This window comes from Podarcis filfolensis (genome assembly GCF_964270895.1).
Source record: "Podarcis filfolensis genome assembly, chromosome: 11".
NCBI classification, from domain to species: domain Eukaryota; kingdom Metazoa; phylum Chordata; class Lepidosauria; order Squamata; family Lacertidae; genus Podarcis; species Podarcis filfolensis.
Genome location: NC_139613.1, coordinates 32,732,911 through 32,748,423, shown reverse-complemented (window position 1 = coordinate 32,748,423; position 15,513 = coordinate 32,732,911). Strand labels below are relative to the sequence as shown.

Below are 15,513 nucleotides of genomic sequence, written 5' to 3'. Positions count from 1 at the left end.
CTTTCCCTTTTTATTTTAGGAAATAGTCTTCCTCTTAGGAAATCCAGTTTTTACCATGGGGCATCATGATGCTGGATTATGAATCTGAATATGTGTCATTTGGATATAAATATTTTGTTACAACTTAAAAGTAATTTATAAATAAAACTTTGAAATTATTAAAAACCACACTACTTCAATTTCAATTATTTTCGGCTGTTAGAATAATTATTTAATATATATGGCACATAAAATATAGAATACTTTTTATTATTAAATATGTCAAATAAACATGCTACAACAGATCTTAATTTAAGGGCAGAGAACAACTTTGTAGAAATTTTTCTGGGAAATCCACATACAGTAGATGTTCACAATGGAAACCTAGCATAGAAAAACCCAACTCTGGACTGACACTATTAGTTTTCTGGAAGTTCTCTTACTATGTCATGTAGCTAAGAACTATTCTCCTTCCCACAGTCTCAGCTCCATGTAAATAGCTTGAGGGATGGAAGCTACAACCTCATATTTTATTCTGAGCTTTGAAGAAGCAGAAAAGACTTGCACCCCTTTTTTCTTTCACAGAAAATCTGGTACAAAGTGAGGTGAAAAGATGTTCCCTTTGAGCATATAAGGCCAACCCTGGCCTGGCTGCCAATTAGTTTTGGGGCCCAATTCAAAGTGCTGGTTTTGACCTATAAAGTCTTAAAAACAGTGTTAGAAAGTCAAATATATAATCCAGGGGCCAAATGGCTTCTTAAACCAAGGTTACAGTCATCAAAACAGAACGTCTAGCTGCCATTTTGGGGCAAGTCGGCTCTAAAGTCTTATTTTTCAAATGATAGACTGACTGTGGTTGATTATCAGTTAAACGCCTGGGTAGTTCAGACAACCTTGAGCTTGGTTAAGAATTAAGAACCCTGAGACCTTAAATAAGAAAAGTCACTATCTAAGGACAATCCACATATATATTGGCCTATCCCTACGTCTTTTTCTTAATGGTGACACAGAGCATTCATAATGGAAGACAATTTTTCACAGCTGTGAGCAGGGCAGTGGGGTGGGGTAGGTGAAGACAAGCAACAACAATTAACTATAACGTTGTTCACTGCTCCTACTCAGGCTGCACAGAAAACGCATTTTGGTTCCTAAAATTCATTCTGTGAATGTGGTATTCGCGTATGAAAACAGTCAAGATCCAACGATCCCTAGGCATGCACCTCCAGAGAGCAGGGATGTCAAGCGCATCGTGGCACCCAGGCATCTTCACTTGGTCACAAGTGGACAATAGTCAAGTGCAAAATGCGCCTGGCTAATTTTGAACTCTGCTTTAAAAGGCCGAGGACCACAACTCCCAAGAATCTGGACCCTGCAATCATCATCTGAGGCCCTTCTTTGTGTGCCTCTTCCACAAGAGGTCTGGAGGATGACAACACAAGAATGGGCCGTTTCTATGGTGGCTCCCTGTTTATGCAATGCTCTCCCCAGGGAGGCTTGCTTGGAGCCTTCATTACATACCTTTAGGCGCCTGGGGAAAACATTTCTCTTCAACCATTCTATTGCCTTTTTAATGTGCTTGTGGTAGTGGGGTTTTTGCTTTCTTTTTCTTTTATTATATATTTTGTGTTTTTGTTTTTATTTTTTATGTTGTTAATTGCCCTGTGCTCTTCAGATGAAGGGCTGTATACAAATGTAATAAATAACAACAACATGGCAGTATCAAGAGTAAAAATATCAATAATGTATCAATAAAACTAGTGTGTTTTTTTAAAAAAAGTTTCAATATTTATTTCAGTATTTAGAAATAACACCTTACTGTTTTATTCTATATGTAGCATATTTCTTCAACCTTCTCAGCACATTTTCACTCTAACGTTTATGTACCTTTAAATAGCACATAAAAATCATCTTAATATGCTTTGATCAAGTTAATAGTTAAGATAAATTTTACTGACTCTGGCATTACACAATAAACCCAGACTTGCACTAGCATGTTAGCTTGCTTTAAGTAGTTATACGCCTGCTGGTTTCTGGATAACTTTCTGCTACCTTTACCTTCTCCTTCCGGAGGAGAAAAAAAATCACACACACACACTCTGTATGTGTGCCCTAAGCATCACTCTGGTGATGTGATCAACAAGCCCTGAAAGTTTTCTCTGAGATGCTTAGCTTTGGCTCCCAAGATAAACATTTACATCATGTTCCAAGTATAAACACTTTTCATTTATTATTCTAATGAATGCTTTGGGTTTTATATTGAAACAGTATTTCAACCTCACCTTCTAAAAAGTTAACTTTTGTTTTGCATATTGCCTGTACCCATGTATGCACATGTATCAACCAGAATACTCCTATATTGTAACTTTTTTAATTTATAAAAATACTTATATATCACTAATTCATAAAGAAAATATCATGGTTCACAACTGTACATAAAACCCTACAATGAAAATGTTAAAATTAGAAATCAGATAACTATACTGTAAAGATGTACTGTTCATTGCCTGCATTAGCCTGATGGAATAGGTAAGTATTCAGCAGGTGTTTAAAAAATTGAAACAGGAGGCACCTGCTGAATCTCCGTTAGCAGAGTGTTTCACATTAATGGGTTGATGAAACTAAAGGCTAGGTTCCTTATTGTTGTCAAATGAGCCTCGCCAACTCAGGGGATGACAAGCAACACCCTGGGAGACTATCTCAGTGACTGAGCTGGAACGTAGGGGTTCAGGACCTATGCTGTTCCAGGCTTTGTAAATCAATACAAGAACCTTGATCCTGGGTTCAGTAGAAGATGGGAAGCCAGTACAGCGTCTCCTGTTGTCGGCCAGATGTCCCCAGCAGCATGGCATTTTGCCTGGAATCAAGAAATCTCTGCCCCACAGCATCATTAGTTTGGATGACATGAGAGCCATTGGGAAAATGTCAATTATCCCTTTATGTAGATTGTTTTAAAAAGCCTATCATTAGTGTCTTGATTATATCATATTCCAACTACCTTTAAATATTTACAACACAGTAGGTATTCTAACACACCCACTATCTGAATTAGCTAGACCTGTTATGCGACAAGTCTAGTACACACCAGACAGACACAAGAGTTATTAGCAGTTCCACTGCTTGAAGAAAAATATGTGATGGGGACCCACATGAGGAATATGCAAGTTCAATAACTGAATAGATGTTGTTTGGTTTGTAGTAATGATTAATCAAATCCTCTGCAGAAGAAGAATCCAACAACTAATTGGGGGGGGGGGAGAGGGAAGAGCCAGAATCTTAACCAGCTTTCACAAACCTGGTGCCCTTCAGCTGTTCTGAACTATAATTCCAATAAGCCCCAGCCATCATAGCCAATGGTTAGGAATTATGGAAACTGTTTACACAAAGAGGCTCTGAGTTATATGCAATTAAGTCATACTCTGAGTAGACTCACTGAAATCAATAGATTTGAGTTAGTCATGACTAACTAGTTGACTGGTTTCAAGCTATTCTGAGTACTAGTTAGCCAAACACAAACTCCTATTTTTTAGGGTTTCCTACAGTATTTCCAATGTCCAGAAAGTACAGAAGATTTCCTGTTTCATTAGCATACATGTGCTTGCCTACTGTTCTTTTCTCACGTTGCTCTGGAAAGCAGGGCTGGGAAAGAACTACTGAGTCAGCAGTAACGATTCCCAATTCATAATATAGTAACATAACCAATGGTCATCAAGAACAGGATATACAAGAGAGAAAGAAATATGCAGGAAGGGCCAGAAGGAGTTCTGCAGGTTTGATATAGTAACCTACGTCTGCCTTCTCCTGGTACTGCAATAAAACATTCTACATTTAACACCATAATTTTAAACACAGCAACTACTGAGGAAGGGCATAGTCAATTTACATCAAAGGTTTATTTTTAAATGTTTTTATACCACTTTTCACTTAAAAATTGAAGTGCTGTACACCAAAATTACAGTAAAATCAACACCTATGCAATAAAAAAACAAACAAACAGTAAAATCCAAAGCAAACAAATTAAGTAAAGACTGGTATTAACTGACAGCAAAGGCTTGGGAGAATAAGTAAGTTTTCAGAAGGTACCAAAAGATTTAAATATCTCAAAAAAGAAAAGAAAAAGATTAATAGCCATCAAGTTAAAATGTATTCACAAAAGTAAACAGTGCATACAGTATTTGAAAATCTTCAGTTCTTGCTGAACAGCCTTCATTTCTTCCTCACTAAATTACTTCTGAAGGATGTTAGCAAGCAGTGGCATGCCCTAGGCAGGTGAGGAAGGGCATTTAAACAAAGAAGTTGAAACACCACTTTAAATATTATTTTCAAATATTTGTTTGTCCAATTACTTCCCATTTGTTTTGCAAACAGATATATTCTTGTCCTTGTGCTCAGTGTACTAGAAAGGGAACTAAAGTGTGCAAGGGGTGGGGGCAGAGACTCACAAGCTAATTTCCTTCCCAACTTTCTGATCTGTGGCAGCCAGTTTATTACCACATCCGAAGTGGGCAAGCTGCAGTTTGCGAGGGAAGGAATCAGCATGCAAGTCCAAGGATCAGATTTGATGGTCAAACTATGGTTTGGATGAAGTATCTCTATGGCTCAGTTCAAATATTTACATAGATGAACCAAGGATATGGTATAATATTAATTCCCCAAGCAATGACTACTCAGAAGCAGTACAACACCATGCATGTTTTGTATAAAGTTTTATTTCATGCATGATCCCCAAAGGCAACAGGACTATTGCTAATCTGCCTCCCAGAATTTCTTTTTCTTTCTTTCTAGGGCTGTTGTGATTGAATATCTCATTCCACTCAAGGGTACAAACTATGATATCTTACTGGTAACTGACACTGTCAAGAAGCAACAAAAGCAGCTGTATAATTGGTTTAGTTCAGAGCACTCAAAGAATAGAGTTTACCCATGTAAAACCATGTTGGGTTTTACTTTGCTGGGGCCAAAGTAGACAATATGTTACAAATACCCGCTGTCCTAAAATTCTAGCACAGAAAAAACTTCAAAACATAATCCTAACAGATCTCAAATACCTGCTTCATATGTTTTATTAGATTCCAGTACGGTAAATATCTGGTTGAAGGACCAACTCTAAATCAAAACCACACAGTTCCATAAATATTTATTCTAGTTTGTATGGATTACTCTAAAACCATTACAAAACTGTGGAAAAGAAAAGAAAAAAAAACATATGAAGCATCTCTTTAAAACATCTTGGTACCAAGTACCTAAAGGATCACCTCCCCGCACATGAACATGCCCAGACATTAAAGTCAGCATCTAAGGCCCTTCTGCAAGAACCTCATAAACTGCTTTGAGAGTTTTGCCTAACAAGGTTAGAAATTTATTAAATAAAATTTATATACCAGCACTTTCAATCCATTGATCTAGCATGCATCATGGTGCAAATAACATATACAGATTGTAGCAAAATGCTACCAGAAGTGACAGCAGGAAAAGAACACAGAAAACTGAACAATATTGGAGTTAGCAGACTTCCTCTATGCAGTAAACGACAGTACAGTATATAGAACTGCACTCCTGTCTCTTTGCGGAAAAATGCAGATTGTTTTCCCCCACACCACAAAGGGCAATCTACCACTACCACTAAGCACCCCATGGGATATACCGGTAAAACAGCAAAAAGGACAGGCAAAAATGTCACCAGAGCCTACTCCAGCCAGACTGCCCTCCTGATTGCCACAGGATCACCTACTACCATAGGCATTGGATGTGGGCGGGCCCTGGGTGCTCCAGCCCCCACAACATTCCCCATGAAAGGGCCGGGCGCCCACAATTTTTGCGCCACAGCAGCATCCTCGTGCGGCACTGCGCAGCCGAGGAAAGAGGCTGCAATGCTGCCGTGGCTCTCCTCCTTTTCTCAGGTCAGACCTGACCCAGGAGCAGAGCTGTGGCTGGACACGCACAGCCCTGTACAGGAGGTAGGCAACACAGCTTATGCTGCCTCTCCTCCGCTCCACCCCTGGGTCAGACTGCCCTGAGAGCAGAGCTGTGGCTGGGCACGAGCCAGGCTCCAATGAAGTAGACTGTGGGGAGGCTGCCTGGTCGCACACCCTCTCAAAAATGCGTTCAGGGCCATGGAGGGTGTGCTGACATCAGACACATGGAAAGTGAAACAGAAGGTTCTTCAGTTACTGTTTGTCAGCACTCTAAATGCAGCAGCATACCACTGGCTAAAGCAGGGGTTAGCAAACTTTTTCAGCAGGGGCCGGTCCACTGTCCCTCAGACCTTGTGGGAGGCTGGACTATATTTTTTGGGGGGCGGGGGATGAACGAATTCCTATTCCCCACAAATAACCCAGAGATGCATTTTAAATAAAAGGACATTTTCTACTCATGTAAAAACACGCTGATTCCTAGACAGTCCGCAGGCCGTATTTAGAAGATGATTGGGCCGAATCTGGCCCCCGGGCCTTAGTTTGCCTACCCATGGGCTAAAGCATACATTCTTCAGCTGAAAGAAAGGTAGTGGGGCATCTTCAGTCACTGCTCCATGGTGGAGCCTTTAGGCACTTTGGCAAGCAGTTACTGAAACCAGAATGCTCACTGCTTCTCCTCCCACCCTCTACAATAAAAAGGCAGAGCTTCCACGGTTGCAGTTGAGCAATCTCCATCATTCCAGAAGGGAAAGAAGACAGGGGTGAATTGGCAGCCACAATTTTTGGCAAGGGTCATGAGTAGATAAGGTTCCTACTTGCTCCAAACCATTTTTTCCCCTTAAAAAAAGTCAGATTTTGCATACCAGCACTAACCTTTTCTATAGCTACAACTCTATGAAGAAAAACATATGAAGATCAATTTACCCTGCGAATCTTGGATAGAGCAAGAAGACTCATAAAATCAAATGCTTGTCTGATGGCATTAAAACAATTCATGTAGTGACTGATCTTATGCATCTTTTCTCACAAACATATCCCAACAAATTTAATGAGATGTCCTTCCACATAAGTACGACTGCAGCATAAAACATACTGAAATCTCAATTCTACTGTAAGTCTGTATTACTATGACTGTTACATATTTTAAACATCCTTCTGAGTAATGTAAGGCAGTGGTCTCCAACCAGTCCAGGCATGGTCCGATTCCCAACCAGGAGCATGGGGCCCACTGTTGATATAAACTTAACAGTGTTAGCACCTCACCATATATTAGATACAACAAAAAACAGCATTGGAATGCTATTTTTTCAATACAAGCGAACCAATATTTCATGTATTATTGGTAAAACTTTTGAACTCTTTTAGTAGTTGTATCCTCTTTGATTTCCGGTGGTTTTCTCTTCAGTGAAGCTTGTGGTTGAAACTGAGCAAGAGGGCAGGTCATCATCACCATCTATGCCTTTCTATCACTTCCTATAACTTTCACCACCTCCTTTCCGTTTCTGTGACTCGCTGCTGCCCTTCTCTCTCCCTTCCTTCTTGCATTTCTACCCATTCTTTTTCTTACCTTATTCTACTTTAACTTGCTAGTAATACCTTTCTGTTTTCACCTCACATTCCTTTTCACTCTGCTCCCTTTCTTCCAGCTTGTGTCACCTTCTCTAAACTTTAATTCACCCCTCTGTGCTCTTGCCCCCTTCTAATGGCAACCTGCTGAAATAAAAATGAACAAAAATTCTTGGAAAAATTCATCATCCCCAGAGCCCAATAGAGGCAGCAGCTGTTTTCTGTTGCCCCTTTGTAGGATGACGATGTTTGAAGAAGCTACTCTTCAGATTCTCCCACACTAAAGTAACATATAGTTGTACTTCCAAAAAAAGAAAGTTTATTCCTTTTAGTTTGCAAAATCTTGGCATTTTACAATTCCTTCAAAAAAGCAATTAAATAAAACCAAATTGCATTCCAAATCAGCACTGAATATTAAACTGCAGTCTTGTGCACACTTATTTGAGAGTAAAGCTCCGTCCATGGCTGAACCCAGGGAAAGTTACTCCCAAAGAAGAGCACAGGAAGAATTGGGTTGCAAGTGGCAACAGTACAATCCCTATTCATGCACTTTAACATGGGAGTAAAAAGAAAATCCCTGCCATGGTTGAACCCAAGTAGCCTTACTACTAGAGTAAATTCCTCAAGAAATCCAGCAATACAACTGTAGAAACAGGAATTCCTTTCCAGACTGGAGTGTTTGTGTGTTGGAGTGTGTGTTTGAGTGTGTGAGTGGTGCCAAATTTTGACATCACACGGGGCACTGCTGAAATTTTAAAGCTCAAAGACTGCCACTGCTCTCACAAATCTCTGTGATTCAGTGAAATTACAGAAATAAGATGAATAGCCCCCTTCCAAGCTAAACAGTATGTTCCCACCAGGGAGTGGGAAGGTGAGAGCAAGGCTGGAGAAGACCAGGCCAATGTGAGGAGGCTTGGCTGAGGGTTAAATGGCAGTAATAGCTTTGCTGCAACCCACCTGTGGATTCGGAAGAACTGGTCAAAGACCTATTGTAGGGTGTTAAAACTAACCCATACAAAATTTATCTTGAGTGTGCATATTTAGAATTTCTTGAAATACAGTGGTACCTTGGGTTAAGAACTTAATTCGTTCCGGAGGTCCGTTCTTAACCTGAAACTGTTCTTAACCTGAAGCACCACTTTAGCTAATGGGGCCTCCCACTGCCGCGCGATTTCTGTTCTCATCCTGAAGCAAAGTTCTTAACCCAAGGTACTATTTCTGGGTTAGCGGTGTCTGTAACCTGAAGCGTCTGTAACCTGAAGCATCTGTAACCCGAGGTACCACTGTATGTTGATATTTCCCTTTCTTTTATTTTCAAGCACACACCCCCTATGTATATATTGTGGACTTCAGCTTTTATCTGAGTAAAAAGTGTCTGAAAAGACAGGCTGTGTCATGATAGTCTGTGCCAATGGCATCAGCACTATTTTTAATGCCTTTTAAAAGGACATTCAGAGAAAGCAAAAAGGGTGACCACAGAAATACAAAATATGACAGCATTCCTTTACCTCTGACAGTTATGTCAAATTAGGAATTTTGATAGCTACAACTTCTTCTTTTAACATATATAAGCACCTGCAAAGAGGCTCTCTCTGCCATAACTAGGAAGCTCAATGACAATGCTTTGTGTGCAGGAGGTCCTGGATTCAATTGCTAGCATCTCCAGATAGGGCTTAGAAAACCAGGACGCCATGGTAACTTGCTCCTAAGCAGAAGCACCTTCCTATGTACTAAAGGATAGCAAGGTATGAATATTTTCTATAGCTGCAAATAAAGGAGTACAGTGGTACCTTGGTTCGACTCCCGAAACTGTTCGAAAACCAAGGCACAGCTTCCGATTAGCTGTAGGTTTGGCTACTGAAAAACGTTCACAAACCGGAACACTTACTTCCGGGTTTGCGGCGTTCGTGAGCTGATTTGTTGGACAACTAAGCCGTTTCGGAACCAAGGTACCACTGTACCTGGCAAAAGGTAAAAAGAAACGGAAAAGGGTCAAGATTAAAGATGTGTCCGGCATGGGGAGCGGGGATGAAGATAAGCCAACGAGAGAAAATGGTTGTGAAAACTATGGCCACACTTTTGGGAAATGTGCACTTAGGGGCACTTTTGAGCAGTGCCTTTTTTCTAGGGGTACTCAAGGGTATGCAATACAGTAGGCTTTTTTCCTAGAAAAAAAGCACTGGTTAGAAGTCTGGCACTTACTGTAACAACTTCATGGCGAGTACTGGCACCTTTTCATTTTTTCAAGCAGAAAAGCACTGCTTTCGAGGGCTCTGAAGGACAGCCTCCATATTTGGTGGCGAGTCGATTATTAGTATTTATTTTAGGGAGAAGAGAAAGGGTTTTTTTTAGTCCCTAGTTCTCAGTTTTTCCAAGCAGAAAGCAGGCAGCTGACTAAGCCAACCGAGGAGGCTGCTTCGAAGGGGATGCGGGAGGAGGAAAAGAGGCGGGCGCAACAGGGAAACTTTCAGGAGTTGCACGGAGTTTGACACACACGCACCAACGCCGACTTCACAACTGGGTGCGGTGCCGGGGCTGAATCAGCCGGATCCCCATTCCTGGGATTTGGGGGGGGGAGAGGGGATCGGGTTGGGGAAAAGAGAGAGAGGCGGAGAAGGCGAAGAAGGCGCTACTCACTGGTTCGTGGGGGGCGCGTTCAGCGGGATGGCCACCTCCTCCTCCTCGTACTCGGGCCCGTCCAGCGAGTCGCCTTCGTCCACTGTGCTCAGCCCTCCGGCCGGAAGCGGCGGCTGCGGGGGCGGCGGCAGCGGAGGGAACCCGCCGGCAGCGGTACCCCCTCCGCCGCCGCCCTCCAGGAGCGGGATCGCCGCCGGCGGAGACAGGCCCTTGGACATCTCCGCAGGAGGGGCAGGCCTGGAGCCCACCGAGGGGAGCGACGCCGCGGGGCAGGCGCCGCTTGGGCCCGAGCTGCCCAGGAAAGCGGCGGCGGCGGCGGCGCTCTTGTTGCTCCGAGAGGCGGCGGCGGCAGCAGCGGCGGCGGGAGGGCAATGCCCGCTGGGCTCTCCGGCCGCTCCCGAGCCGCCCTCTTCGCCACCCGCTTCGGCCGCCGCCATCATGCTGCTCCGGCTCGCCCCACCCCTTCCCCGCCCCTGCTGCTGAGGCAGCGCGCGGCCGGGAGGAGGCGACAAAGGGACAGAGGGGGAGAGAGGCGGCGGGAGGGGGGGCGGACGACGGACCAACGGCCTCCTTCTACCTCCGCGGGGAGGAGCTTCAGGAACAGCCGCCGCCGCCTCTTGAGGCGCTGAATGGGAACAATGGGAGCGCCCGCCCAAAGACCTCGCCGCCCGCTCAGTCAGTCCTGGTGCGCTGAGGTAAACCACCCGGCATGGCGTTTCGTCCCCTCCTCAACGGCTTCGCACGCGCTCGCCCGGTGGGCGGGGGGGGGGGGAGCGCCTCCCTTGTTCCTCGGCTGCCACTGTCGCCGCCGTCTCGTTTTACCCCCCACCCGCTAACTCCCCCCTCCTCACGGCCGCCGCCGCCGCCTCTTCGGAAAGCGCATGCGCGCCTGTCCCTCCAGTGAAGGTGCTGGCCGCTTCCCGCAAGCGAAGGCTCTTTGGAAGGAGGCGGCTCGGCAAGGTAGCGCTCTCTCCTTCCCTCGCGCTCTGCCTGGTGTGCCAGGAGGGCGACCGAGAGTGGTGCCTGTCCTTATGACACACACACACACACACATTGCAGTGCTGCCAGGGCTCCTTGACGGCCCCGGAACTCAGCACACGCTTGCGAAAGAGGCGGAGGGACTCGGCTGCGCGACCCTCTGCGCGCGTCTATTCCGAAGTTCACTCCTGTTGCGCTCAGAGGGGTTTGCTCCCTTTTAAACTTGCTGGCCGTGGTAGATGCAGCCTGAAAAAGACTTTGTAGGCATCAGCTTTCATGGAGTCGAGCCCGCCAGCACATGGATGCATGAAGCAGACTAGAGTACGCAAAACTGCGTCCCACAGTTGTTGTTTTTCAAACTGTTTTTTAAAAAGATATCACAAGATTCTTTTTTTACTGTGTTTTGTTTTGTGTTTTTTGCTGCTAGGAAAGTCAACAGCATCTCCAAGTATTCGAACCGATATCCTCTGAAGTGCCTCCGAGTCTATCGTTATACATCAACATCCATGAATAAATAACTTTATTGGCGTTTAGATGGCCGTTGTGCTCTTATCTAGCATTATTGTTTACTAGATTTAATTAGTGCTCTCAAATAGTATTCTTGAGGTTGATTTGCACTGGGAGCTGTTTTATGATCCTTATTTCATTCATGTATCTTCAGACTGAAAGTATTTAAAGGCTTTCTTTTCTTTTATCTCTACTCTTGCCTGAATAGCCTGAAACTACTCCAAATGCCACACCTTGTATTTTTAATGCATATTTATGATCAGCAAATTGGGGTGGAAAGTGGTATTTCATTCCAGATGCACCCTGTCATTGCTAAGCAATGGCATTTCCCCAATATATTTTGTGTACAGATAAATAAAGAAAGAGGAATATGATTCCAAAACCGCAAACAGAACTGCCAAACATGCAACTCTTCAAAATAGGGCAGGGTTGGGAAATTAGATTTCTGGTCTATTGGAATAATTGCACAAGAAAAGAATATTTTATAGGAAACGTTAAAGCTTAACAAGAATAACAAAACCTGCATTATACTCAGGATTAAATTATGACTTTGTATAACAAAAAGTTAATTGGGCATGAACAAAGAAAATTGAGAAATAGTGGAGGGAGACACAAATCTGAAGCACTCTAGAACCTGTTCCTGTACCTAGAAGATGAATTATTTTCTCCACTTGGGTTAAGTTGATGCTTATTTGTAATTTTACATGAATGGAGGAAAAGTACTGAGTTGAAAACGCCTGGCATATTACTGTTTTGGTACAAGCATGGGGATGAAATTTGTACTCTGAAAATTCTATCTGTATGTGTTTGCAGATGGATAAAAATGCAGTTTATTCTGCACCAGTGGCGCAGTAGACTCATAATCTGAGTACTTTTAGCTTTGTTGATATACAGCACCTTGAAACATTACATGTAATGTTCAACATTGCAGGGGAAATATTGTGACTTCAGACACGTTTATTTTTTTCTACTCCGCCTCCTAAGAACATAACTAGTACAGTTGTATAAAGAAAAGCATGGGCCAGTGTTCACACATGCAAACTGTAGTGCTAAAAGAAAGGGCAACTGAAGAAGCTGGACAGACACAATACAGCAACATGCTTCTTTCTTTCCTGTCTCCTTTTGATGTGTTAGATGCTGTCTGACCTAGATAGCGTTAGATTTTATGACAGATGTCGCAGTAGATTAACTGTTGCCCTGCTTAGTAAACAAAATAACTGTCAATTTATAAGAGCAGTAGCGGATTTTGCAGGAAGGAGGATCAGGCAAATAAAATTTGTAGGTTGGCAAATTTCAAATTCATCTAGTATTCTGGTTACACTGCAAAAATTATGCAACACAAGTTGGCATTTACTATGTTTCTTCAGTGTCAACAGAGTTCACACATTAAAAAGAAGAGGGTATCGTTACATATACAGCATTTGAATGAATACTGTGTTTTTTCTGAGTACAGTGGTGATGCTATTGTGTCTGTCTTCATTTTCAGTCATTTCCCCTAAGGCAATTTAAAGGAATAAAAAAATATGTATTTTAGAAACTCGATGTAAACTGCAAAGGTATAGTATTGGCAGGCAGGCAACAGTGTGGATACATTTATTTACTGATTCACCGGCCCCCTTGGTTCTGCCACAGTCTACTAAAGGGTACATCTTGTGGCACCAAGTAAGTCATTTTTTCCGCTCTTGCACCTCATTTATGGAATCACCTCCCAAATGACAAGATTGGTGCCACAGTGATGTCATTGCGGCACATGCCTAAAGTACACCATTTTCCCCAGGTCTTCCCTGGTCCTTAACATTTCACTTTGTTAAGTTGTGGGTGAACATATCAGACGACACAGCGATTCTTCAAACAGCTCTTGTTTATTCACAGGCCAGAACAGAACTGAACTGAAGGGTTCAGCCAGCCTGCTTATATAGAGCTCCACTAGAATGCAACAGTAACCATTTTCTGTAACTATCCAATCACTGAACGTCACTTTCGATCCCTTATTTGCATATGTGGACCTGAACTATCTACAGTATCCCCCTGTTGGCCCAGGGTGAGAACTTCAGTACATAACATTGTTAAAACTGTTTTGGTTATTATCTGCTTTGGCTTAATAGAGTTGTCCAGAAGTGGCTCACCCAGTAGGATGGAGCTGCAACTTTCTGGCAGTCATGTTGCTGCCACTTACTGCAAAAGAGAGGAGCCAGGTAATGTGGAGGTCAGCATGGTGCAGGACCACCGATGTGTCCAAACTGCGAACTGCCAGTGCCACCTGCCCCTCTCCAATCAGCCAATTTGCACCAACCCAACTCATTTCTCTCTTTCTTCCCAACTTTAGCCTGGTTGTAGAATATGATTTATTGATTCACACAGCAGAGCCTGTTATGATGAAAGACAGTTTAACAAATATTTTTAAATAAGTAAAATATTAACTGGCTAGCCGCACTTTTCTTTCCAAAAAACCCAGCACCACCTAATTTAAAATAAAAATGTTCACTCTATAACATATATGGTAGCCCAATAATATACACAAAATAATGTAGTTCACAAAAAGTAAAAAAAATACATAGCAACAGGGGTCTCCAAGCTTTTCTGGGCTCAGGGGCACGTTTGGGAACCATTGTGGATACCACAAAATGTGTGTTTTACAGAAGAAAACTGGTGATGCTCACTCCCCCCCCCCCCAAAGCATGCAACACAAAACACACACGTCCGTAACAGCCCCGAAACAAACAAAAGGTAAACTACCCTCAACCCAAACCAGCAAAGTCAAAAAAGCAGGTAATGCACATCCTAAAAAGAAACGCCCAGGAAAATAATTCCTTCTCCCAATAGTCAAAGTACCCCCTCTTCCTCTGCTCCAAACTTGCCATTCAGCAACCATTTTCCTTTGTGAAGGGTTTCAGCAGGGAACTGAATGTCAAGGACCATGCACCAGTTTTTCTGCCTTCTTTGTTTCCAGTGAAGAATACTGAGCCTACATAGAGCCCCGGGGCATTCTGGGAGAAGTGAGGGGGGGAATGGGGTTGCTTGATGCCTTCACTCCACATTCCCATCAACCCAAAGCTACTCAAGGTTAAAACAAACAAACACTAAAGGGTATCCGAAGGTAGCATGTTACCCATGGGTGTCACGTAGAGTACCCCAAAAGCACAAATTTAAAATGCAATACAAAACGAAGTGGCATAAACTTTGATGTTTACATAAGATTGAGAGGCCAAGATGAAAAGCAGAAGTTTAAAGGCTTGCTCGTAGAAACATGTCTTCTTCACCTGGCACCAAAAAGACCATGAGAATGGTACCTGACATTGTCACCCATCAATACTTTTTTCCTGTAGCAGCTCTTCTCCACACCTTTGAAATTCAGCAGAGTGTAAAAGATAACTTGGGGATATGGTAGATGGGTGTGTTGGGGGAACTACTGTTAAATGCTGATACAGGCTTGGTATGTGTCCACGCCCATATCACAAGCACACACACACACACACACACACACACACACATCTATCGGTGACATAAAATCTCTTCTCAGAGCATGAATTAAAAAGTTGCAGACTTATGCTCCATGTGTAATGCTACATTGGCTTTCCACATGAGAATATACACACACACACAAACACACACACTACATATATAAGATACAAAATATAATATATGCACACTATGTATGTGTGTTCCCTACTTTTCATTTTTCGTTTTGGGGTTTTTTATAGTGGGGGCAGTGGTCACTAACACTAAGCTTGTTTGCCCATTCTGCTCTGAGAACTGCCGTTAGAATGAGTAAAATATATTGCCTATTAAGCCATACATTGATTGTTAGCAATATAACCACTCTGATTTACAAAGATGCATTATTTGCCTGTAGGCTTGTTTTTCTTGATTCTTCCTTTGGTTGCGTGTAAAATATTAATGCACATACCATTATATTTAATCATACCCCTACGGT

At 42.8% G+C, this 15,513-nt stretch overlaps 1 protein-coding gene and 1 long non-coding RNA gene across 2 annotated transcripts in view; one reads left to right on the top strand and one right to left on the bottom strand.

Moving 5' to 3' along the window:
- Positions 1 to 10,534, bottom strand: part of RASA1 (RAS p21 protein activator 1) — a gene marked incomplete at its 5' end in the record, with an annotated part of 49,178 nt that extends 38,644 nt beyond the window's left edge. Inside the window, one exon of the mRNA XM_083576623.1 lies at positions 10,095 to 10,534. Coding sequence (XP_083432749.1) covers positions 10,095 to 10,534 — 440 coding nt within the window. The remainder of the gene's footprint in view (positions 1 to 10,094) is intronic.
- A 118-nt stretch (positions 10,535 to 10,652) lies between these two features.
- LOC310745041 lies at positions 10,653 to 11,605 on the top strand. The gene is made up of 2 exons (XR_014539833.1): positions 10,653 to 10,789; positions 11,500 to 11,605. It is a non-coding gene; the product is annotated as an uncharacterized lncRNA (long non-coding RNA).
- Positions 11,606 to 15,513: the final 3,908 nt, after the last annotated feature.